The 27011-nt window shown below is 34.2% G+C and overlaps 2 protein-coding genes across 2 annotated transcripts; both read right to left on the bottom strand.

Moving 5' to 3' along the window:
• Positions 1-1156: 1156 nt before the first annotated feature.
• Positions 1157-5568, bottom strand: LOC129422501 (uncharacterized). The gene is made up of 4 exons (XM_055178465.2): positions 5428-5568; positions 2710-2913; positions 2224-2616; positions 1157-2139 (listed from the first exon to the last, which is right to left on the bottom strand). The coding sequence occupies exons 2-4, from the start codon at positions 2897-2899 to the stop codon at positions 2099-2101; spliced, it is 624 nt and encodes a 207-aa protein (XP_055034440.2). The 5' UTR covers positions 2900-2913; positions 5428-5568; the 3' UTR covers positions 1157-2098.
• Positions 5093-21955, bottom strand: adgrg4a (adhesion G protein-coupled receptor G4a). Its single transcript, XM_055178464.2, has 27 exons — positions 21797-21955; positions 21542-21621; positions 20760-21383; positions 20500-20597; positions 20287-20345; positions 18883-18931; positions 18771-18799; positions 18522-18670; positions 18369-18455; positions 18180-18254; positions 17798-17883; positions 17651-17715; positions 17395-17543; positions 17158-17284; positions 15227-15336; positions 14910-15114; positions 14540-14705; positions 11343-11492; positions 10879-10998; positions 10548-10593; positions 10366-10469; positions 9982-10103; positions 8480-8748; positions 8262-8358; positions 7888-8168; positions 6527-6628; positions 5093-6409 (listed from the first exon to the last, which is right to left on the bottom strand). The coding sequence occupies exons 2-27, from the start codon at positions 21612-21614 to the stop codon at positions 6252-6254; spliced, it is 3600 nt and encodes a 1199-aa protein (XP_055034439.2). The 5' UTR covers positions 21615-21621; positions 21797-21955; the 3' UTR covers positions 5093-6251.
• Between the last annotated feature and the right edge of the window lie 5056 nt (positions 21956-27011).

Below are 27011 nucleotides of genomic sequence, written 5' to 3'. Positions count from 1 at the left end.
CTTTTGTTTTCCATCAGGAAGAAAGCATTTGAGTTGTGAAGGTTTCATCTCACTGTTGTAATGTTTATAATATATTTACTTAATATAGCAGGAGCCCATTGGCGAAAACAAATTGATAAAAACTCATGCACAGCAGTTAAAGTATAGTTTTATGTAGAAATAGTTACATGGACAGTAATAATCGATAGTCTAAGCTGGTCAGTGTTATCAGTTATAGCTCACAGTAGTTACTAAAATGTGTTTAGTCCCTACTGTCAGACTGTATTGTTTTACACATTATCCTGAAAATGGCAACACTGGCAACAGAGGTAAGATAATGATGCATAATGTCAAAAATGAAATATGTCCTATTAATTATGACTCATCCGTAGGTCATCCCACTAATTGAGTTGTGTTCTGTGCATTCTCTGAGGTGTCACTGCAGACTATGAGAAGAACAGATAACGTGGAAAGAGGAGAGGGAAGGTTTCACTAGAAATAGACACAAAAGGCAAACTGAAATGCCAGAGGATTGATAAAATCTCTCTGTTGTGCACATTAACAGCGCTCGTCTTTTGAGAGTGTGCTAAATAAAATGTAGTACAGCATGGTACACATGACTTCTGTGATCTAGAGTCAAACAGAGACACATTATCATACAATACATACAATATGAGACACACATTTCTTTCAACCAATGGTATAAGAAGAGATGAAATATGGTAAAAAATATTTAAAAATATTACCCATATCAATTTTATGTCGATTGCAACCACAAAAGGGTTTATTTTAAATTATAATTTAGCAATATTATTATTAACCAAGTAAAGAGTTACAAGTGTTACTATTCATGGCGTATATACACATAATCTTCCACAAGTTTCAAATTGACACACCTTACAGATATTATTTGTTATACTTTAAAAATGTATATATATAGATATATATATTTGCTTAACAGTTGTATTTTAGGCGTAACAAAGCCCAAATGTTGTTTCTATGACTCATAATTTCCATTGAATTATGAAGTTATTGACCACTGTGTTGAATGCTGCTGACCAGAGGCGAGTCTGTATCTGTTTTTGTGATTAGCCTTGGCTTTGGTCATTTTAATTTGGAAATGGCCATGTGTGGCACCAGATGGATAATTGCTAAATATACGGCAAGGCAAGGCAAGGGCATCAATAATTCACATGCAGGGGTGTGGCTGTTCGTCCATCTGCGTTTATGAATTGGAGTCATGGTGGGGAATAGAGTTTAATAGCTAAATCATAATGTGAGATGAAGACTTCCTCCAAGACACAGACTTGCTTGTGTTATTAATTTAATTTTATATAGGCTGATGATATGCAGTGCATTATTCATTTTAGCCACTAGGGCGCAGTGTTTACATTTTCAATCCATTACATATACTGTATATAAAACCATCACCAATGCTGTTTAACATTCTGTTTTAAAATGTGTTTAATAGCACTGAATATATTTAATGTATGCACATTGGATTTATTATAATATAGCATTTTATTAGTATGTGTTTTCACAGCCTGCAGCCATCTGGCTCCACTTTATAGATTTTAATGCTGCTTATTTCAGTCCAAGTGGATTTACACTCTGAAAAACATGCTGGATTGTTTCATCCCATGGCCAAATATGGACAAACCCAGCCACTGGGTTAAAATGAACCAAAAATAAAATATAAGATATCATGAATAGTCAACATATATTGCAAGTTGCTTAATGCTCCAACCAGGTTGTCTGACAGGTTCGATCATGTGTCTGTGAGACATCTGTCATAAAATCTTCAAAGAACAAGAAATCCATCCAGTTGTACCAGATAAATTCTGCCTTAAAATGTTTAAATTTCATTTTCATCCCATGCAGGAAATATGTTTGCATGCATGTTCTTGTGTACGTGTGAAACTGCTTTAACCAAAGAGCCTAAGGCAAATCTCTTGTACAATCTCCTGTTTCTGCGATACATGCAGAGCTTGTTTTTGAACAGGTTGTCCACGGACGCCTCCAGGTTAAGCATTGCATGGTCTTTTAGTCACTTTCGTTCAGTTAAACGAAAGAGAGATACACACTTCCTCGTTCTTGGTATACAATCTTCAGCATTCAATCAATACCAATAAATATTCTTCTTTTCTATCACCTGTACACCTAAAAGGGGATCACAAATGACATTATTAACATTATGGAACAAATGTGCATTAAAAAGAAGTTAAACATGTACAGAACATGTACCAGAATCAAGGCTGACATCAGAACTCATCTGGTTGCCAAATCCAGGATACTTAGTCCATCCAGAAATCAAGTCTTGTTTGGAGGAGCCCACCACCACTGAGCCAAGGTCAGGTCGATCATTGTGAACCAAGTTTAATAGAGAATTAGTATAATGGTGTTCTGCCATCATTAAACCCTCGGTGGATACAGCTGAGGGGTAAACCATGGGCGGCAGAGCCGGACTCATGTCCTGTCTAGAACCTCCTGACCATAGGAGAGCGCTGTTTGGAGGGCGATTTAATGACATGTGAGGGTCTAATTGAGGATTGCTGCTTGTTCCTGGATGGAGTCGTTCTGAAAAAAGCATGGACTGGAATCCTGTGTGTGACTGTGCTCCCCATGGGCTTGAGTCATCTAAAAGAGCAGAAATTAATCAGTTTGACTGACTCACTGTATTTTTGTTTGTATACTACTAACAAGTCAAAGATTATGAGTAAAAGCAGTTACTTGTTACAGCAGATTTTTGGTTTCGTTTGTTTTTGGAGCGTTCTTCCTTTGGTTTTGTTGCTTTGCTCAGTGCACGGGTGAAATGTTCATCCACCATGCTGCTAATGTCTCCTTGGAAGTATGTGAGAAGGACGCTACCTGACTGCTCTTCAGTCTTCTCGGCCACACGGCTCCCTAGATCGTCTGCCATCACTGATGTAGGGACTGAGGTAATAATGTGGCATGTGTTATTTAACCTATCATTTCATCCATCTAACAGCTTCTACTGATTAGTGAGTGATTATAGCTTTGTGTAAAATCTTCATTATAATATAATCAAGCAATACTATGTCGGAATAATGACATCACTTTTCTTATCTTTGTATATACTGATGAGTAAACCACACTGTAAAAAATATTTTTAATTGGCTGCATGTGCAAGTTACTTCAACTAGCTTTTTAAAATTTGGCTTGTGGGGTAAGTTTGCTATTATTTATAAAAACAAGATTTTTGGAAAACCCTGATTTTTATTTTATAGGTGTTTTATTTCAGTTGGCACTTGGCAGAGCATTTTGTCAGCAGTGGAAAAGTCACACGTTCGATACCCAGGGAACATACATACAAATGGTTACCTCGAATGGACTGTAAGTTGATTGGATAAGAGCATCTGCCAAAATGTATGAATTAAAATAAATGGAAATAATTTGATAAGTTAAAGTAACCTAAAAACATATGACATAATTTTTACAGCGATATCATAGCCATTTGACAGTGCTTTGGTAGTGGAGAATGCAGATCTACATTTGCTAGCTGGATCACTTATACTGAATTAATCTATTATTTATGAATATGATTATTTATTGAAGCAGCTATAGATTTTGCACTGAAATATTATAATGAAGGAAAATAAAAGATAATGTAATTGAAAATTGTTGACTATACAAAGAGAAAGAAAGTTACACCCACACTGTTAACCCTGTCTTTACTTAAACAATCAAGTAAACATCACTTAATATTTTCTGTTTTGAAGCCAAAGCTTAAAGAGTTTAGTTGATTTAACTTTTAAGCTTACAAAATCCATTAAACTAAAACATTCAAGTAAAATGAACTTAAAATTATTAGTTAATGTTGTGAGGAATACCCATAATCCTTTGCGCCTGAATATTTTGATTTATTTTCTGCTTTTTCACAGAATAACTTTCTCTACTCAAATATTTGTTAATAAAATGTCATATAGGTTCAAGCTCTTATATTATTGATGTTGATTTGTTGTAAATTATAATTTTGTGAAGTCACCATTCAGGTGATCAGTGTTTCCGTACATGAAACCTGTTCAGAACATTTTATTGTATTTCTCTCCACAGCACTGACAATGTATGTCAAAAACACAATTTTGTGTGTGTTTCTGAGAATCATGTTTATTCAATGGTTGACTTAAAGTCAGTCATTAACTTTGTGTTATACCATTTATAACATCAAAAGTAATATAAAGTGATAAAAACTAAAGTTATATGTAACGGGTTTCCTCACAAATTTCTAGTAATGTCAACTAACCCGGGTCAAGAGTGCAGGAATATTAAAAGAAATTAAAACATAAAAGTACAATAAACTTAAAATTAATTGTTATTTCAACCAGGCAAAATTAACTTTTTTAGGGCAACGAGTTTCCATACATTTTTTAAGTTTAATCAACCTGCACAGACTTTTAATACACTTTAAAAAATGCTGTGTTATTTTCAACCCAGTGTTGGGTTAAAACAACCCAGCATAGGTTAAATTACAACACATCAGGATGGGTTCATCCTTTTTGAACCAACGCAAGGTTGAAAATAACCCAGCATTTTTTTAAGTGTTAAATTCCATCAGTTCTTCTCTATCAAACTGATGTTTCATGAAATAGAAAATATCAAATAACCTGTTTTGTCAGGCAAACTAATACAGTATCCTGTAAAAAGTAAAAAAAAAAGTAAAAAGTATGTGAGCAGTAGCCATAAACATATGTTTGTATGTTAATTTAACATATAAAATTAAGTTAAACAATTTTTAACTTGTTTTTATAAGCATCTTTTTATACTTTAGATTTTGCTAAGAAGGTTAGTTAGGTAAATTTCTGCCTTGATAAGGTAAAGGCAATAGCAGTCGGAGATAACACGCTACAAATTCTCCACAGTATTATTTATGTAAGCATTGATTTACTCTAACAAAAGCAAATGCTTTCAATTAGGAAGGAATCTTGAGTAAAGCAATGATTTCATTTAAACACTTTACATTGTATAGATCTGCATTATGAACATAAGAGAGAGGGAGAGAGAGAGAGCACTGTGACGCAGTTATTTGTTTACAGTACAGGTTATACACTCATCAAAAGCTGCACATTTTCTTTCTAATAATACAGTCGCTGGCCAAAAGTGTCTAGGTTTTAATCTAAAAAAATAGCATTCCGATGTAGAATAGACATGCATGCATTATATGCACCTGCAGCCCTTAGTTAAACATTTAACACAACTACTTTAGCAATATAACATACAAAATAATTAAATAGAAAATAGCTTGCATCAAATAAAAATGTAAATATAAAAAGCTTGAAGTAAAAAACGTCTAGTGACAGCAAATACTGTACTCATTTATTATACATTAGGTTGCACACAGAGCTCCTGATAATTATACAGGCCCTTGACCGACTCCAGTTGGTTTTAAAATGGTTTTACTGCAGTAATCACCATGAAATTTGTACTCACTGTGTGAAAAGTTGATAAATCCACAGTATGATCAATTGATAAGGTAAAGGCAATAGCAATTGAATTCCATAGGAGATAACACGTTACAACGCTATCTTTTTCTGAGGTTTCTCTTTGAAAAGAAGTTTGACTAAAAGAAACTAGTTTACATTCTGCTCTTATATGTTGGGGCGTAATCTCTGCACTTTAACCAGTATGAGTAGAATGTGCCTAAACAAGTCAGACCATTCAACTGTCAACTCTTTGTCTGGATAAACCACACAGAACTAATGTTTCTTCAGGGCATATGTTGTTAAATTCATTTTTGTAGAGATTAATGGTCAGATATGATTTATCAATTACATTGATCTAATTTAATGGTCACAATTTTGTTCATTAATATCACAAAATGAATATAATATTTTAAATGAATAACCTACAATAATGCAAGCACATTAAATGTTATCAAAACCCAGTTGCCGTTCATTATTATATTATTATGATACTTAAATGATTTCTTATGGTTATAGACCTGACAGAAAAATCACCACCTTTCAAATTTCTAAAAAACAGTGCTATCACTGGAGCTGAAATAATATTATAATAGTGTAAACACATCATTTCATTACTTCTGATATCTACAACAAACAAATATTTAATTTATAGGCCTACTTTTTGTATTCTATCAATACAATTTTCTGACAAATTACCAAAAATACACATTTGTACAATTTATAAAAATTATAGATTTAAACTTTTTTTATTTATTATGAGTATCTGTACATTAAATTAGTGGAGACATATCGACAATATTAAAGAAAAATAATCTGAATTCTTCCTCCTGTTTAGTTTCTGTTGTGTGTCAGGCAAACGTGATCATGGTTGGACCCTGAGTGGGAGGAGTCCGAGATCTTCCTGTCACTGGATGTCTCTGACTTTGTAGATGTTGAGACTTGTAGACCTCCTTTAACTTTGGCCCCCACTGTCACAGAGCGGCTCCAATCTAGTCAAAATTTAAAAAAAAAAATCTTGTTCTCAACTATGTTGGAGTTGGTAAATGGTTTATACATGCAGTTTCCTTTTATAAAACATTTGAAGCTAAAACACTCTTGAGACAAACCTGAGTATTCAGTGAGTCTGAAACTTCCACAACAGAGGTGTATCCTCCACTGTTTCCTTACATTGTCTTTCATCAAACAATAAAACAGGAAGATAAAAAATCCTGAAACACAATAAAGTACAAAGCATTTGTCTTGTATACAGTATATAATAATGAAAGCAATATATGAACGTCTCAGATGCAAAACCCACAAACAAAATGCTCATTTACAAGAAAACATGTCAGACACTCTGTCTTGGTTATTAGTCAGTACTTGAAATGCTTTATTTTCACAAAAGTCACTTTAGACATTTCGCTGCAAAACCCTCTAAGTGCATGCAAAAAATGTCTCCAGTCACTCTTCACTGTTCTTTCTGAAAAGACTCAAAAATTTGTTCAATATTCTAAAATATTTAGTAAACCTCCTTTAACTAGGTAAAAACTCTTGCGTCTTTGAGGACTTTGCTAAAATCGATGTGACGTTTAATGGATTCTGCCAACAAACTGGTATTTCTGAATGGCCTGAGGCTGGAATTAAGCAAGTGAAATTTGATTTGATTTTGATTTGAAGTGAAAGTACTGTATGATGAACGTATTTGTTGTGAAAAGCGCTCCTCAGTCTTTGTCGTCGGGTCGTCAGAGGGATCACTCGCCTAAATATTAACATTCACTACATTTCCCATTTATTCGACCCAGACTGTTTACTGGATTACGGTTATTGGATTGCCGCCTGCCCTGACCTGTGCTTCATTTTTTTGGATTTCGTTATTGGATTGCCGGCTGCCCCGACCTTTTTCACATTCTCTGGACTCTGTTATTTGGTACTGCCCTACCTTGTTTTGTCGAAACACCTGCCAGGTGTTAGATATTTCTGTGTGATATTAGGCCACTGTCTTTACACTCTAAAAATGTTTGGGTTATTTTTGACCCATAATGGGTAAATATTGGACAGAACACATGCTGGGTTTAAAATGGACCCAATGCTGGGTTATTTTAACTCAATTGCTGGGTTATTATACCCCATGGTTGCAACATTGGGTCATTTTTAACCCAGCACGGGGTAATTTTTAACCCAGCATGTGTTCTGTCCAATATTTACCCATTATGGGTCAAAAATAACCCAAACATTTTTAGAGTGTAATAAAGCTGCAGATGGATCCCAATCTAAGTGACAGTTCATTACAGTATTATAAATGCTGAGAGGATTCGGTCAATATCATTATCTAATTTTTTTGCAGCTTTTTCATTTGAGCTTTTCATATTATCTTTGAAAAAATACATGTTCACATGCTTATCAACTCAAACTAGTTATATCAGGAGTTCAGTTACATCTATTAAACATACAGCATTAGAAGACCTTCTCTGTCATCACTCACTGTTACCTTGAAGACTGTTCAGGATGGAGAACACGTATAGAAGAGGTGTTTTGGCTGGACCCCAGGCTAAGAAGGCTGGTAACCAAGTTAGTCCCAGCAGGAACGTCAGGCTTGCCACCACTCGTAGGTCATGCAGCAGTCCTTTTCTGCTGCTTAAGGGCTTATTAACCCTCATTTTCTTGATCTGGACAAGCACCACGATGAACACGGCAATATTACAGATCAGTATCAGAATCACGAACGAAACCACTGTCACGTAAAAAGTTATGTCCTTGTTTATCCAGCAACTAGGGGAGGATGAAAAAGTAACATGCAACAGTTTACGATCAATTGTACTGTACATGATGGCCTGTAATAGCTTGTGTTCATATGGGACCTACAATTGAGTGGATTTCTCAAAATGTATATTGGAGAAACTGTTGCCGTATGAATCTGCATCAATAGCAAGTACTAAACTCACAATCACCAGAGGTAAACCTGCAACCAAGTCAGAAATTAACCAGGAGCAAAAAAAAATTCATACTAGTCTTAATTGTAAAATATTTAATGTCATACAAATATAGGTGTCACTATAAAAGAATCTGCTGAGATGTCTCACCCCATCCAAGAGCACAGAATTTAAGAATGTATGATGGCACATATGAATTAAAGACCTTGACCAAGGCCAGATACATGTTGATTGCCTCGAGACCCATCCAGGTAAAGGCAGCCAGGAAAAAGTAATGTAAAACGGCAGCTACAGCAATACAGAGCCCATTGCTGTTAAACGAGGCAAACCAGGAGTTTACCAGGAAAAACATGTTTAATCCCAGCAAGGCCACGGAGAGGTTGATGAGGATCTTTGAAGGATTGTCCCGCCTCAGTTTCCTATGTTAGAAAATCACACATGGAAAGAGCAACAGTGGATGATGAATCAAAGACAAACTTTATTTTAAATCTACAGTACTGTGCAAAAGCCTTTGCCCACCATCACCAGCTTTGTTAGCAAAGTTTTAATGTCCATCCATATTTATTTTGTCACTCTTTTTTAAGATACAAACAGAAAATACAGGAAATATGTACACAAAATTAAAAACAAAACTATTTTCAGAACTATGACATCAGTCAGTATTTACCCTGCTGAACAAACCAGCATACCAGCAAGACCATATGTTGTGTTTTGGTGCTGGTATGCTGGTGACCACCAGCTAAACAAGCACCAAACCAGCATTAGCACCAGCTAAACCAGCATCAAACCAGCATTAGCACCAGCATCCCATGCTGGTCATACCAGCAAGAACAGGATATGTTGTGTTTTGGTGCTGGTATGCTGGTGACCACCAGCTAAACAAGCACCAAACCAGCATAAGCACCAGCTAAACTAGCATCAAACCAGCATTAGCACCAACATCCCATGCTGGTCATACCAGCAAGACACAGCATATGTTGTGTTTTGGTGCTGGCATCCTGGTGACCACCAGCTAAACCAGCATCAAACCAGCAGACCAGCATAATTCCCATGCTGGTCCATGCTGGTTTGTTGATGTTTTTTTCAGCAGGGTAGTGTTGACCTCTCTTGACACGAAACACATCTTGCGCTTTTTTGTGGAGACTGAAGTCCTGAAGTCATTCGATTAGAATTAGAAATTAGGATTTAATTTCATTTATGTTTAAAAGATCCTGCAGCTGCCTGCTATTGATCAAGTGGAAGTGGAGTTTACCCTAAATAGGCCTACTTGACAAATCAGCTTATACTTTTATACCGTTTTAATACGACATACACATTTACAGTATTTTCTGGTTGGATTCTAATAAAGAGACTGAGAAATAATTATATATGATCACTATACAATTGCAAAAACAACAAATCTAATGGTAGCATGGTAGCCTAAGTCTTTTGCACAGTAGCCTACTGTACATCATGGTTTTTATATTCATAGCAGGCCATGCAAATACAGCTAATGCATAACTCAAAGTGACTCATTGTTCAGCAACTATTTATAATGTAGTTATCCCAATTCTGTTTTTACAGCATTTACAGTAAATCAGTTAGTAGTTAGCATTAGCAGTTAGCATTGTTGTACTGTAGGCCTATTGCAGCAGAAAGTACTTTGAACTTACTCAAAGGCCACATAGGTCAGCAGGGTGACTCCAAGAAAGATGCAAGATACACCACTTCCCAGATATGAGATAACAGTTAAAATCTTTTCATCTTCTGGTTTTATTGGGGTTTTAGAGATGTCCTGAAAGACAGGGGGGACGTCAAATGATTCAAAGAAAAAGATATAGGCATGCATTATGCATTATACTTACTTATTTTAATTTTACAATGCTATAATCATGCAGGGTTAATTTACAGATGATATTCAAATCGTCAGTTTTCCATCATTGACATTGTACTGATGCAACTAAACACTGAATGTGAGATGCTGATCTGATGTCAATGCATTTCATGCCTGTTGATCTATGGGGCCATCTTTTGTTGGGTAAACAGTGTGAACTCACCAGAAGAACTCCAAAATGTGTGAGGTGATCACAGACACAAAGTGTATGAGTGGTGTTTGACGTCTTCACTTCACATCCTGTATCATTCCATCCGCCTCTGCCATCTATCAGACACATAAACTTTCACTGCCCAGCACATATGAACATAAAAATATGTTGAAATATGTGCTTGTATTACTCACTGTTCTTACTGAAATCCCAGAAGACACATTTGACAATGCTCTGATCCTGTAGCAGTAAAAGAGTAGTGTATGTGTTGAAGAATGTACATGTTTGAAGTAAATGATGACAGCATTTACATTTTGGGTGAACTATCATTTTAAATCCAAAAAATTTTTTTTATCATTCACACAAGAACTGTATTTTAGGAAACTAGTGAAATAGTTGTTTGACCAAAAGATGACATTTAGGGGGGAAAGTTTAATTTTCTTAAGTAGGCCTACAGTTGCATATACGACACAAACCGTGTTGGACACAGTTATTATATGTACTGTAGTATGTGTTTACACAGACCTCTTTTGGTTGAAGATTTTGGAAAGTGACCACCACTGGAATCTCAAGATCGCTCACTGTGGCGTTGGTGATACTTGCAGACACCACGTAAGAGTTCAGGATAACACCGCTTTGAGTGTCCTAGATGTTTTCAGTCAAGGGTAAGTGCTTATTAAATGCATACACTCTCAGAAAAAAGGAACATGAAGGTACAAAAGTTGTCGCTGGGGTGGTACCTTTTCAAAACGTACACTTTTGGACCTAAAAGCTGCATATTGGTACCAGCCACTAAGGTACACATCGGTACCTTAGAGGTGCACTGCATACTGCTACCTGAAACTTACATATCTGTACCTAAATGGTAAATATTAGGACGTTTTTAGAAGGTACCGACAACTTTTGTACTTTTATTGTGTAGAGTAGCAATTAAACGCTAGCAAAAGCTAAAGTTTTACTGTGGTTAATATAAATTGACTTGAATTTACCTGAAAAAGATTTTCTTTGCCATAGAAATGAAACTGGACCCGAGGTATGGCTTCATTGTTTGGGAAAAAGTTCTCAACAGTAGAAGGTAAAGATATGGATGCAACATGTATTGTGTTTGGCTCCTCTGAAAACACTTTGTTAAAAAATATCTGCAAAAAAATGGCAGAAAATTTTACTGCAGCTGACAGAAAAAAGCCAAACCTGATAAATTATGATTATAATAGGCACAGTTATGTTGATTCAGGTTTTTTAAAGACCCACTAAAGTGTCTTAAAATTTATGGGAAGTTTCAGCCTGATCTTACGAGAAATCTTAATTTTACGAGTTGGCTAATTTGTATCAATTCATACGAAGTTAATTGTGCAATATCGTATGATTCTCATGACACAACAACAACGAAACCGAACCCCTAACCCCGTCCCTAACCCCAACGTCACAGGGGTCAAGGCAAATAGTACCAAAACTTAAAGGAATAGTCTACTCATTTTCAATATTAAAATATGTTATTACCTAAACTAAAAAATTGTTGATACATCCCTCTATCATCTCTGTGCGTGCACGTAAGCGGTGGAGCGCGCTGCGATGCTTCGATAGCATTTAGCTTAGCCCCATTCATTCAATGGTACCAATCAGAGATAAATTTAGAAGTGACCAAACACATCAACGTTTTTCCTATTTAAGACGAGTAGTTATACGAGCAAGTTTGGTGGTACAAAATAAAACGTAGCGCTTTTCTAAGCGGATTTAAAAGAGGAACTATAATTTACGGCGTAATAGCACTTTTGGGAGTACTTCGACTCGGTGCAGTAACACCCTCCCTCTCCCATTATGAGAGGGAGAAGGGGAGCGGACTTTTCAGGCGAGTCGAAGTACTCCCAAAAGTGCTTTTACGCCATAAAATATAGTTCCTCCTCCAAATCCGCTTAGAAAAGCGCTACGTTTTATTTTGTACCACCAAACTTGCTCGTATAACTACTCATCTTAAATAGGAAAACCGTTGATGTGTTTGGTCACTTCTAACTTTATCTCTGATTGGTACCATTGAATGAATGGGGCTAAGCTAAATGCTATTGAAGTGTCGCAGCGCGCTCCAGCACTTACGTGCACGCACACAGATGATAGAGGGATGTATCAACAATTCTTAGTTAAGGTAATAACATATTTTAATATTGAAAATGAGTAGACTTTTCCTTTAATGTGGTCGTATGAATTAATACAAATCAGCCAACTCGTAAAATATGTACGAATTCTCGTGAGATAGCGTTGGAAGTTTTGGAAAGTTATGGCTCCTCTCCCTTTTAAAATAGCCAGTCAGGTTTAGTTTACCTCCCAACCTGGTGAAAACTGCGAATGATGTCATAAAATCATTGATCCTTATTGGTGGTATATTTAGATTTACATCACATTTACTTTAAATGCCTTTATTTTCTAAATGCACACATTTGTAAATGTTTGAAGCACATCGGTTTATGGATATCCTTTAGATTAAAATATTCATACTTAGAGCCAAATCTTTCCATTTATAAAAATATAAGTTTATTAGCCATATAATACAACACTGTAAAAAAAACTAACTCCTCACTAGAACATTGAAATTAATTGTAAATTCAAGTTAATTAAACTTAAAAATGTAGGTGCAACAAGGAATTTTTACAGTGCTGAGGACTAAATACATGGACAATTTCTGGAAAAGAGTATCACACCTGAGATGCAAAAAGTATTAAAATAACCCTTGAATAACGCACACAAGGTCACAGAAACCTTATGGTGATAATAGTGTGAAAAAACACTTAGGTACTGGGACATTTTAAAGTGATACCATGTAATTTTTCAACCTTCATAATAAATTTTCAAGACCCTTGTGATAGTACATCGACTTTAAATAGGTTGAATGACATGTCTACCATAGCCTGACGGGGTCTGTATCACTTTTACTCGTATTTTAAAACTTAGGGTTTGTGGTAGTAACCAGAGCACAAAAAAAACTACAAAATTCGACTGCTTTACGGCATACGTCACTTCCTCCACACAATTTGTTTTTAACGTGAATTTTGCTGGAGGCTACTTAAGGAGTGTAGAGAGCAGTTTCTATTATGTGACTCTGTGGCACAGTCTTTAGTGTCACGGACCTATGACACGGGCGACCCGGGTTCGATTCCCCTTTAAGGCAATTTTTTATATAAACTGTTGATTCATACATAAATGCGATGTTCTTTATAAATTACGGCGATTATATTGCATATAGTTCCCTGTATTCAGATGCTGTGTTCACGTATTTACCTTTCTTTTTACTGTGTCTATGATATTTACATTACAATCCAGGATGCTATAGCACTCAAACTTGCTCACAGTGTAAAACCAAACCCTATTCATTCACCAATCAGATCCGAGCGTTTCTCTCTTCTCTCTTCCTCATTTGCTGCGTTCCGCTGTCACTCGCGTGACGTATTACAAAGCGGCAGACCTAAACGCATCGGTTTACTTGGATTTGGAGCGATTTTCACACAAAAAAGAGGAATAACGAGCGCCATTGCGGAAAATCCTGGTGGCGAGGGAGAGAGAGAGGATGCAACAATATTTGTTTGGAAAAAGGCAAGGAAATACGTCTGGTCGTTTCTGAATTGGAAGGCTGCAGCCTCCGGAGGTCAAATATGCAGGCTGCACACGTCATCAAGCCTGGGTTATTAAGGTAAACTGAGCATTACATTCGCAAGTCATAAGCATACTGCAACAATTTACGATTAACTAAGTATAATAGTCAACTTTGTAATTGTTAATATTGTGAAATAAGACAGTCTTGATGACGTATTAGAAATACGACATCCGGAGGCTGCAACCTTCAGATTGAGAAATGGCTTCTGCCACGACGAGTTCCTCATCAGAAAGTTGTAACATGACTGCGTTTCTCCCTGTTGTCTCAAAATGTTGATCGTTTAGCATTTTAAATGTTTAGTTTTTAGTTTAGTTTTAAGGTTGGCCAGTTCCTTTCCTTTGCGACAGTGCTGCGGTGCTTGTGGGCTCTAGGGGCGCTAGAAGTGAAAAATACGTGTCTAGCACCCCCTAGTGGCCAAAGGTTTCATGGTGTCCCTTTAATATCACACCTCTATTTTAAAAAAAAAATAAATTTAAGGCATCCAAAATGATTGTGGTCTGATGCCTTTTAAGATACTGTATACACTCTGTCTTTGTCTCTCACCTCAGGGTTGGAACCAGTCTGAAAGGAGGACACCCCAAACGTTAGGCCGGAGAACTGAGAGGTGTCTGGGTTAATCAGCTGCAGAGCTAAAGAAGGTGCTGTAATGTTAAGTTCAGCCCCATCAAATTCTGTTCTGTCTCCCATAAGATCTGTGATATAAAGAATTCTGACAACACAATGGACAGGACAGAGAGATAGGAGGCAGTGTGGTGAAGACACAACTGAAATCAGTGATATAGTGCAATTCAAAAATCTGAGACAACATAAATAAAAAAAGAAACACAAAAACCATCATGTCTTCCAAATCCATAATTATAAATGGATTTAGTTTGTAAATGGTCTTAAATTTGTAGTATTTAGCTATACTTACTCATTGGTGACTTGGGCGAGGTTAGTTGTGTATTCGCAGATCTGTGAAAGTATATTAATAATGCTGCTGGACAGATCTGTGGTCAAGGTGGCAATCTTAGTGACTGCAGACAATTTATTAAGCACAATGTTCAGCTGCTTATCACTCAGACTGTTCTGTTTATTTAGCAGATCCGCAATCAGATTCACAATATTTGCCGAATTGTCTGGGGAGAGAGGAATCAACAGAGACGAGAGAGATAAATTTATTTGCTTTTGGTCTGTGAAATGTAGGCTACTGTATGCGTTTTAATAGGAAAAGCCCATATTTATACTTACTAACTGTAACTTCAATATTCTCTAAATCATCAAAACCTGATACAGTCGTCATACACATGCTCATGTCTGGTGGATCCCAAACTGCTCTATCAGTTGCCCCGTTTAATTTACTGAAAGGAATTTGGTAAATGTGAAACAGATTCTGATTCCACACTTTCAGAATAAAAGGTACAAAAGGTGTCACTGTGGCGGTACGGTTTTAAAAAGTACACCTTTGTATTTACAGTGTAAAAAAATGCAGCATGAAGTTAAAACAACTTAATTATGCAAGTCAATTCAACCTACTTTTTAAAGTTTTGACTTGTAAGTTGAAATAACTTAGAAAAACAAGTTTAAATTGTTTAACTTAATTTGTTAAGTTAAAGTAACAAAAATACAAGTTGATATGAAATCATTTTACAGTGTAAAGAGTACATATTAGTACCTCAAAGATACACTGTAAAAAGTAAAACTTGGATTAACTTTAAAAAATACTTCAATTGGGAACATCTAAAAAAATAAGTTGTTTTAACTTATATGTTTAAACACATTAAGTGAAAAATATAAGTAGAAAATTACCAACTGAAGCAATTTTAAGTTGATCCAATTTTTTATTTTTCACAGTGTACATTTTGGTACCAAATGTTTATCTTTACCTAAATTGTACATAATAGGATTTTTTAAAGAGTACCACCCCAGTGACAGCATTTGAACCATTTTTAGACCATATATACTGAAAAAGTATGTTTTGCCTCTTTTTAAACATATAACATATACCATATTCCATATACCATATACCATATATGATATAACATATAACATATAACATAACATATAACATAACACATATAACAATTATGTTATAACATATATGTTATATGTTATGTTATATGTTATATATGTTATGTGTTATATGCTATGTGTTATGTGTTATGTGTTATGTTTTATGTGTTATATGTTATATGTTATATATTATATGTTATATGATATGTTATATGTTATATATGTTATGTTATATGCTATGTGTTATATGTTATGTTATGTTATGTTATGTTATGTTATGTTATGTTATGTTATGTTATGTTATGTTATGTTATGTTATGTTATGTTGTGTTATGTGTTATATGTTATATGTTATATGTTATATGTTATATGTTATGTTACATAACACATAACATATACCATATTACACATAACATAAAACATAACATAACATAACATATAACATATGACATATAACACAACACATAACATAACATAACATAGCATAGCATAACATAACATAACATAACATAACATAACATAACATAACATAACATAACATAACATAACATAACATAACATAACATAACATGTAACATAACATATAACATAACAGCAATTCAATAAAAAATAATCGATTTTAGCATAACACCTTTCTATAAAGATATTCTAATGCTAATAAAAAGCCCTTTTGTTTTGCCTTGTTAGTGACAAAGCTATCTAAGTCAATGAGAATTAATTTTGTAGTCCAAGCAATAATGTCAAGCTTATTATTCAATTATGGATATTGCTTTCCATAAGTGTAAGATAAGACATAATAATAATAATGAAAGCTGACACAGGACTGTGTACAGAATATAGACTGTGTGCTAAATGACGCACAAAAGACAGATGGGAACTGAGTTTTATCTAATCAATTTTTTCAAGGCAACTAAACTGTACCTATAGAAACAAGCAAAACCGCTTACTTAAGTAACTGTAATAAAAATCTGATAATAAAAATTAGGACATCCATAAAACAGTCACAAGTCTAGAGTATGTCCACATAACTAGATTGATAGATGGATTATTTCATGTTTCGTTTATTTCATAAATTCAACAATAAAACGAACAAAAGCAAACCTTTTGCAACAACAACATACATAATAAAATACAATGGACAATAAACAGTACTGTAGTAACATACTTACCAAAACCTTGAAGCATCTTCATCGCCTTTCTCACAACCCATTGAATATGTGTTTTGAGCCGTCATTTCGGGCCATGTGTAAATCCCATACACTGTGTGCATAGTTTCCTCAGGACAAAGACCTGGTTCTGCATCAATAAAAAACAAATAGAGAACCTAAACACATATTTGTGGCTATATTTACTTGTGTACTAAAATTTAACATCAGTGCTGAGTTTTGGCTGAAATAAGGTAATACCTATATGGAGGATGTTGACTTCATTATTTGGAACAGTGATATTAATGGTGGCGTTGGAGTATCCTTGTGTTAAAAGATTAACCATTAGCCTCTTTGTCTCTTTGACATCCACTTTTCCAGATGCTTTAACCTGAAAGCTGCTGATGTATCTGAAAATCATTTTTATTTTGATACATACAGCAGTAAATTAGTTTTGTCTGCACCACTTTATAATAAAACTCAAAGTAGCCTATACATTGTTGATTGGGACATTTACTTTGATAATCTTGTTAGCACAATATTGAGTGGTTCCATTGCATGATCTCCCAGTGTTTGCTGAAGCTGAAGACAAAAGAAGCACATTAAATACAAATGAAGGCTCTGATCTGGGTTTTAGAAATGTTTACTGTTTGTATTTACTCACCCATTGCTGTAGTGTGGTTTCTGGGAATGTAATACTGCCACTCATTGTTAGGTTGAGATAGACTCTAAAAAAAGTGTCTCCAAAATCTGATGAAACGTCAGTGAATTAAAACGTAGATTAAAATTTCTAAAGGAAATGTGGTTGAGGTTCTTGCATGCAAACTCAATACTGGATTTGTGCCTAGATGCCAGGGGTCCAAATAGCCCACCTTCATAATTTTATACATATGGGGATTTTTATTTATATCCATTGCCTGACAGGTGTTCAAAGTCTGTATAAAAAACTTAATTGGATGACATCAATGTGTTATATGACATATGATAAGACATGTTATGACTTAAAAATTAAGTCGTATTTAGTGTTTCTGTGAAGCATAACTCACCTGTATCTGTCTTTGAAATTGTAGTTGAAGACCTTGCACTTTCCATTACCCTTGTCTGTAATGATGTCGGAGTTACTATAGATGATTTGTCAGAAAATAAGTATTTCTACATGAGTATACAGCTTTCCCAAACATTTAAACAATTATTTTAGCTGGGTTTTGTGTTAGAAATGAATGTCTGACACGGACCTGATGCTGTAATGTTAGTAGTTCCTATGTTTGAATACTTAGTAGTGACAGCAGTAGTCAAAGCAGGGTCATCATTGGGAAAGTAGGCTGCAATTTTCAAAAACAGACTTAGTTTTGATATACTTAATATTGTAGGAAAATCCCCACACACACCTACTGAGAGGACGCTGATAGATGTTGGATCGGTTTTTAGGATGATGTATTCATATTTGTAGCTGGGTTTTAGGAGCTTCTCTATCTCAGCCTCTGTTTCACTCACGTCAGCACCCGGTGTTTTTTTTACAAACACCAGACAGTCAAACCTTAGACCACAACAGAGTTATGACAAATACACAAAATATATTATGGGGGAAAAACAGAAATTATATGTATACTGGAGGTTTGTGAAATTTGGGATGTTACCATTGTTTCTTGTTTGATTTTCTTTCAACCTACAAAAATAATGTTACATTTACACAGCGCAAAACAGCAAAATTTAAGTGACAGTGTTGTGTGATTTTGTGTAATACTGCACCTTTTTTTGCATATCATTGTATTGATCTAAACCACCACCTGTTTGGGAGCTAAATTAGAAGACAGATAAGATAGGAGATTAAAATACATTTCCAGAAATCAATGTAAAGATAACAGTACAAGTTGTCGGAACTAAATGTGTGCATACTATTAAGTTGCCCAACCCACTATACTCTTAAAACAATACTGACTCGCTGAAACAAACAATTATTATTGCTAAAATATTACACATTATACAGTCACAGACATCCAGCCTTTCTTTGAAAAAACTATTAAAAAAATAGGGTTGTTAAAAGATTAATCACGATTAATCACATACAAATTAAAAGTTTGTGTTTGCATAATATATTTGTGTATGTTGTGTGTAATTATTATGTATATATGAATACACACACACATGTATACATATTGTTTATATATACCCAATATTTATTATATCAAAATCTAAATATATACATGTAAATGTTTCTAAAATACATGCATCCATGTGTGTGTATTAATTAGGGCTGGACATAGATTAATCTAGATTAATCTCATACAAAATAAAAGTAATTTTTGCATAATATATGAGTTTGTGCTGTGTGTTAATATTATGTATATTTAAACATACACACATACATACACATACATACATATATATATATATATATATATATATATATATATATATATATATATATATATATATATATATATATATATATATATATATATATATATATATATATATATATATATATACATTTAAGAAATGTTTTATTTATATATCATTTTTTATTTATATATAATATAGAATATATAAAAATATAAATAAATATATAAAGAGTTTTGTTGCAAAACGAGATAACCACCGTTTTTTTAATTGTTCAGAAATCTCGTTTTTTGGTTGTCCAATTAATTTCAATGCAACTGCAGTTGGTTTGTTTTGATTTAAACCTTCATAACTTAAGAAATACAGCTAAGTAGCACCATAAAACTAAATAATAACATAATAACATAATAATAAACATGTTTTGACAAAAAATTTAAAAAATTGATTTGTATATTGTACATGCTTACATTGGAAAAACATGTCAAAAAAAAATTGATTTATCTCGTTTTGCAACGAAACTCTTCATATATACACATGTAAATATTTATATGTAAATACATACATGAATGTGTGTGTATTTATATATACATAATAATTACACACAGCACAAACTCATATGTTATGCAAAAATTACTTTTATTTTGTATGAGATTAATCTAGATTAATCTATGCCCAGTACTAGTATTAATATATACACAAAATAATTACACACAGTGCACATTCATATATTATGCAAACACAAACTTTTATTTTGTATGTGATTAATTGGGATTAATCTTATGACAGCACCACTAAAAATATAATAAACCTTACCTTAACTTTGATAGGAACACAGAATGTACTGATATGGTTTCAGGAAAAACGTTTCCAAGCTGAAATATTGTAAATACAGATATAATAACACAAAATTATTTATATACTTCCCTTTTTTTAAGGGTACCGTGACAACTTTTGCACCTTTTTTCTTAGAATGTGTAGATCAAATGCTACAATTTTTGTTAATCAAATCCATAAATATAATCTTACCCAGGTCAGAACAATCTTCTTCATTTCATTCTCAGTGTAGTCATCATTAGTCTTTTGTGTAATAGACGTGTTCATTTGAATTTGATATTTTGACCATTCTGAAATTTAGTTAAATATACAGCCCATTAGAGTCCAATCAAACATCAAATGTTAAATGTTTTTTTTTTCTATTCCTGCGAATATTCTATAGTCTTGACATCTTGAGTAAAAAACAGACATAGAGAGAGAGAGATAGTATTAAAGAGATTAATGTCTCTTACCACACTTTAAGCTTTTGTCTGAAATCGGTGGGCATTCCTGATAGTGCCAGTCTTTCTCTCTCCAAGTCACAATATTCCCATCTACACACTTCCTTGCATCCAGCTGCAGAGCACTCAACTGCTCGCCCCACATTCGGAACAGATATATATCCCCGAGGAAGTTTTTCCCAGTTTCAAAATCTATTACACCTCCAACATAACTATGTGACACTCCTAAAGTTAGGGTTCCATTGGTTTCAAGGAACCTTGGAAATGTCTCGTTTAAATGAAACGTGTGATTAGCTCCATTTACGATCAGCTGGAAAAGCCTGGCATGACTTGACCATGTCAGACACACCGTGTGCCATATGTAAAGGGCCAGGTCTTGTGCAACTATCCATTCTTTTCCAAAAAGGGAGACTTTTAAATTGCCCCCGACCCCAGCCAAGCCAAGTTCCACATCCTGTCCCCCGGGACCTTTGTAAACAAAAGCAGTCCATTCAGAAGTACCAAGCTGTCGCCTAAGGTCAACACATACACTGAGTTCCTCAAGAGGTGGTATAATACACTGTTTACGCAGCTGCCATAGACAGGTTTGACTCCAAAAGTTCACCCTTTTTCCCCATAGGCTTGCATTTGGTACATCTGAAAGTTAGAATACAAAATGTATTTTACAAGCTTTATGGAATATGGCAGTGGATTCATATTTTAATCTTCACATGACACAAATAGGATGTGCAGAATTGTACAGACTCAAATGCAAATGCAATGAATGCAAATGGTTGATAATTAAAATACTGTACCTGCACGAATGTAAGAAGATACAAAAATCCACGTGTAAAGAATCAGAGGCAGGTATTTTATAATTATATGCATGATAAGCCTTGAAAAATTAAAGAAAAATAAAAACATTAAAAGCTGGGTTGTCATTACATATCTCTCTTTCATTTATCAGAGTAAAAAGTATTACATTTTGAAAACTAAACTGAATGAGAAAAAACATTTAAATTATAAATTGTTTTCATATTGTGAAATATATTACTACTTCGTCTACTTACTGTTTTATGGCATGTCTTCAGAATTCAAAGATGCTTACATATTAACAAATTAAAATATTAAACTTTGCAAAACGACAAATGTAATCTAGATTTGACTCCGAATTAGAATAGCCTACAGCAGCCGATGTCTTGCTTTTAATATATTTAGTGCAGGACCACCTTTCACATGAGACCAAATCCACGCCCTCTCTACTGTTTGAAAGTTATTTATTAAACGTTGAAGGCAATAATAGTCATAAAGGATCCACGGATCCATCAATACTGATTTAAACAGAAATCAGTTTAGTGAAGTTAGTTCAAACTTTCCATTACATAAATCTGTAAACTTCTTATTTTTATATCAAAAAGACCCAGAGACACAATAGTTGTGACTGAGGTGAATGCATTTTTTTTACATTTATAAATCACTCATTAAAATGGAAGAAGACACACCTGGTATGGTTAAAGGTTAATGGTGTGATGACATATTGCTTCAAAGGCACGACTATTGCTAAATAAAAATAAAGTTTTTAAGGGTCTCTATACTAGGTCAGATGGACAGTATAAAAGTGTAATAAAAAGTATGCTGTATTTTTTTGGAATATATATAAAAGCTTTGCCTTTTTTATTAGATGGACAGCATCACATATGTTTATGTGTGCTGTGTGTCCAGCAGGATGTTGTTTTAGATCTTACGCAAACAGTTCAGGCAATGTTCTTTCTCAAGTGTTTAGATCAGAAGCAGCTTTTCTAGATAACATTCTTCAAACAAATTTAATTACTTTTTATGGTGGCTTTGTATGTGATGTTGGAGAAACTCTAAAGGTTAAAAAAGTGATTTCAACTTGTTGACACAGTTCCCATTTACACATAAATGAACATAAATACAAAAACTGTGAATATTTTTCAGCACATTTCGATTTTATATTATTAACTACATGAAAAGTCATGAAATTACATGAAAATGTTTCTATTATTTAATTGTATAGTCATATACAGTGCATTCAGTAAGTATTAAGACCCTTTCTTACTTTTCTCAATTTTGTTATGTTGCAGCTTGATACTTCAATTGCTTAAACTATTTATTCCCTCATTAATCTGCAATCAATGAGTACCCCATTACAACAAAATGAAAACAGAATTGAAGAAATGTAAATTTATTAAAATGAATTATCACATTTCCATAAGTATTCAGACCCCTTCCAACAACACTTGAAATTTAGCTCAGATGCCTCCTATTTTTCTTGATTGTTGGTGAGATGTTTCTACACATTGATTGAATCCACCTGTGGTAAATTAAATTGACTGGACATGATCTGGAAAAGCACACAGCCCTCTAAAACAGTGGTTCTCAAACTGGCGGCCAGGGCCCCCAGGGGGGGCCGCAAGATGGTGCCAGGGGGGCCCCAGTTAAATGACATTTTAGAAAATACATTCATTTATCATGAATTCTGTGTAATTAAACCTAAAAAATAAGGCTACTAACCAACATCATTATTTTGTATAACTTAATATGTTTTGTTTAATTAAAATGTTACGTTTTAGAACACATTTGTCATAACATTTTTTGGGGGGCTGGGAAGGAATGCACCGTACACAAGGGGGGCCGCACGTTGAAAAAGTTTGAGAGCCACTGCAGCTGACAATGTATATCAGAACAAAAACCAACATGCGGTCAAAGTAACTGCCTGCAGAGCTAAGAGATAAGATTGTTGCAAGGCACATCTGCTTTCTTGAAAATAAAGGTACAAAAGCTGTCAGTGGGACCACACCTTGTACACTTTTGTAACCGAATGGTGCATATTGGTACCTTACAGATACACATCAGTACCATAGGGGTTCATGACAAGGTACATGGTTCCTCAAAAATGAATATCTGTATCACAATGGTACATTTTAGAACCTTTTAAAAAGCTACTTTTCCAATTACAACTTTTATACCTTTATCTGTGAGTTTAGGGAAGGTTATGAAAAAATCTTGCACTGAAGGCTCCCAAAAGCACAATCAGGAATTTTCCAAGAAAAGGTCCCCTGGTCGAACTGAGCAATATGGGGAGAAGGACTTTAATAAGAGGTGTGACCAAGAACCTGATGCTTACTCTTAACTAAGGTCCTGTGGAGAAATGGGACAAAGTTCCAGAAGGACAAGCAGAGGAGTGGCAAAAAGAAGCCTCTCCTCATGAAGAACCCTTATCAAACATCTCTATGTAGAGAGACCTAAAAATGACAGATGTAAAAAAAAATGTAAAAAAAATCCCCCTGCTCAGCTGTGCAAAGCTTGTTGCGTCATACCCAAAAAGACTTGAGGCTGTAACTGCTGACAAAGGGGCTTTAACTAAGTACTGATTAAAGGGTCTTAATATGTAAATGTAATATTTCCTTTTTTTCAGTTTTATCTAGACATTTTTAAATACAGTCCACATACAGTATAACCATACAAACGCCATGGCTTTTCTTTAAAGTGCCACACGGGGTCGCCATATTGTATCATTTCAAACTGTGTATTCCTAATAAACTGGCTTAAAGGGATACTTTCCCCTAAAATAAAAAATCTGTCATCATTTTCTAACTCTCATGTAACAGACCTGTTTAAATTTCTTTGTTTTGGTTAACATAAAGAAAGCTATTTTGAGGAATGTTTGTAAACAAACCGTTCATGCGTCCCATTCGCTTCCACATAATTCCTTTATCCTACTATGTAAGTGAATGGGGCTTATGATCGGTGTGGTTACAAACTTTCATCAAAATATTTTCCTTCATGTTCTTCAAAACAAAAAAATGTATACGGGTTATGACAGAATTTTTATTGAGTGAACTATCCCTTTAAGGAGTGCAGTTTTCTTTCATGCGGATGTGTTTCCTTTTGAAATGTGAAGTCAGTAGCTAATACACTTTTGTTTGTGGCTCATCCAAGAAACTGTAACCCTACTAGTAAAAAAAACAGCTTGTAGTCTTTTTTTCTACATAACACATTTCTTCATAATGTAATGATAACTCTTTGAAAAGTGAATAAGGCCATGACAAAGATTTTAAAGTGAAATTAATAAATTAAATCAAACTTTAATGCTAATTAGATTATTATAATAATTGGATATTCTGTATTGCTGGTGAAGTACAGTAGGTGGAGTAGGAATTTTTTTCTTGGTACATAAGAAACTCTATTTCTTAAAACTCATGACCTCAAAGCTAGTAGACATTGATAAGCTGTCAATTTTTATTTAATGTGGTCTTTAGAAATGATATTTACATAGAGTTGCATGTTTAGTTACTCTTAACTAAACAGACAAACTGACTTTTTGTCATGCCCAATGACACAATCTATTGTGCTTTATTGCAAAATTACTTAATTGTACACTGACCAATGCAGTATAACATTTAAAATAGTCTCCACCCATAATCATCTTTATCAGAGAGTTAAACAACTATAGTATAAATGATCCATTGAGGTAAATGAGTTTTAAACAATTTAAAGACAATCCAGAGCTATTAGGGATAATCTTTGTTAAAATAAATGACTCAAAATAGAGCAAGTTGAGAGGGCAAAATACTCTATTTCAGAGCTAAAATTTTAAACGTGTTATGGTAAGGGAGTGTTGCAGTTTTAAAAGAAAAATCATCTTTAGATTAAATTAATCTTGAGATACTTTTAACAGATAGAAAGGTTTTGTGAAAATTTTAAGTCTCCACCTCATTATTTCCTTTAAATTTCCCAATCAGTGTATTTCTGCAGGAAGCTTGGAGGAATTTACTATAATACACAGACAAATTGCATGCCAGTGTCCTATGGGGCCCCAATATATAATGTTAAACACTTCATCAATACAATATTTTTCACCAAGTCTAATAATGTAAAGATGACCTTAAATAACTTTGTGTATAAACTTTTGTAAAATTCTTAAGGTTTGTACCTAAATAAAAAAGATTTGGTATGAATATACGTATAGGCTATTCTCCAAATGTTTCATTGTTATCTTGAGCTATTAAAACCACCGGCATTAGTTCAAGTCATGCAAGTCTGTTAAACCAGTTTTGTACTGATCCCTGAATTAGTCATAGCTGCTTTTGTCATATGATCCTGAGATTATACCTGTATTGTATCTCTATGGTATGTGTGAGCAAGGGCTTTATAAACTCTGCTCTCTGTTCCATCTGAACCCATGACATTCCCTCACAGCCACATCCATTACTGTACGCTTTAGTGTTAAATAACAAAGGTCCCGGTGCATTATTTAGTATGTGTAACTTATACAAGGCTCAACCTGCTATAAAATATAAATGACGAGTGTGCAAGCATTGGCTAAAATAAGAGAAAATTGTCTGAGATGCCTGGAAAACAGTACAGCCTAGTATAATATGGTGTTTTCCTTAAAGGAGGGGTTGACCACAGTTTTACAGCTGGTCATATCAGTTTCTCATTCATGTTGTCAAAGCACCAATGGTAGTGGTGAAAAAATGTGTGTAATTCCTTACAGTCAGTACAACAGGAACCACTACTCATGTTTTTTCACGTTTCGTTTTTCACAAGTCTGATTTAAGAGGACAATGGAGACATTTTTAAAGTTGGCATTAATGAGACTTTTTAAGATGTAATATAAGTCTTTGGTGTCCCCAGACTGCGTATGTGAAGTTTTAGCTGAAAATACACCTTAGATATTTTTTAAGCATGATAAAAATTGCCACTTTGTGGGTGCAAGCATTTTAAATGTAAATGAGCTACTAAAGTGCAAAACCTGATTACCATGATGCTGGTTTGTTAAAAATGAAACTCAGTTGTGCTGTCAATTACTTTTTTCTCTTTCTTTCTCTCTGCACTAATGGCAGTGCAGATTAAGGGGCGGTAATATTATAAAAAGATCCTTTTTTGACATCACAAGGGGAGACAAATATCACCCTGACCTATTTTTTCACATGCTTGCAGAGAATGGTTTATTAACTAAGTTACTGGGTTGTTCTTTTTCACATTTTCTAGGTTGATAGAAGCACTGGGGACCCAAATTAAAGCAAAAATCTAAAGTTTTGATATTCTTCATCTTTGGACAAACTAAAGTGAACAGGTTAAACTGTAATATTAAAATATATTAAATATATTATTGTTACTGTATTAGTATTATATATATTTATTTAAATGTATACCTATACCACTTAGTAATGCACTGTAAGTCACTCTTTATCATGATTGTGTAAAATCATTCCTCACGAGTCCTGCAGTATCTGCTGTAAAACGCTAGATGTCGCT

This window comes from Misgurnus anguillicaudatus, chromosome 16 (genome assembly GCF_027580225.2).
Source record: "Misgurnus anguillicaudatus chromosome 16, ASM2758022v2, whole genome shotgun sequence".
NCBI lineage: Eukaryota > Metazoa > Chordata > Actinopteri > Cypriniformes > Cobitidae > Misgurnus > Misgurnus anguillicaudatus.
The sequence above is the reverse complement of the archived record's forward strand: the minus strand, read 5'-3'. Positions and strand labels throughout refer to the sequence as shown.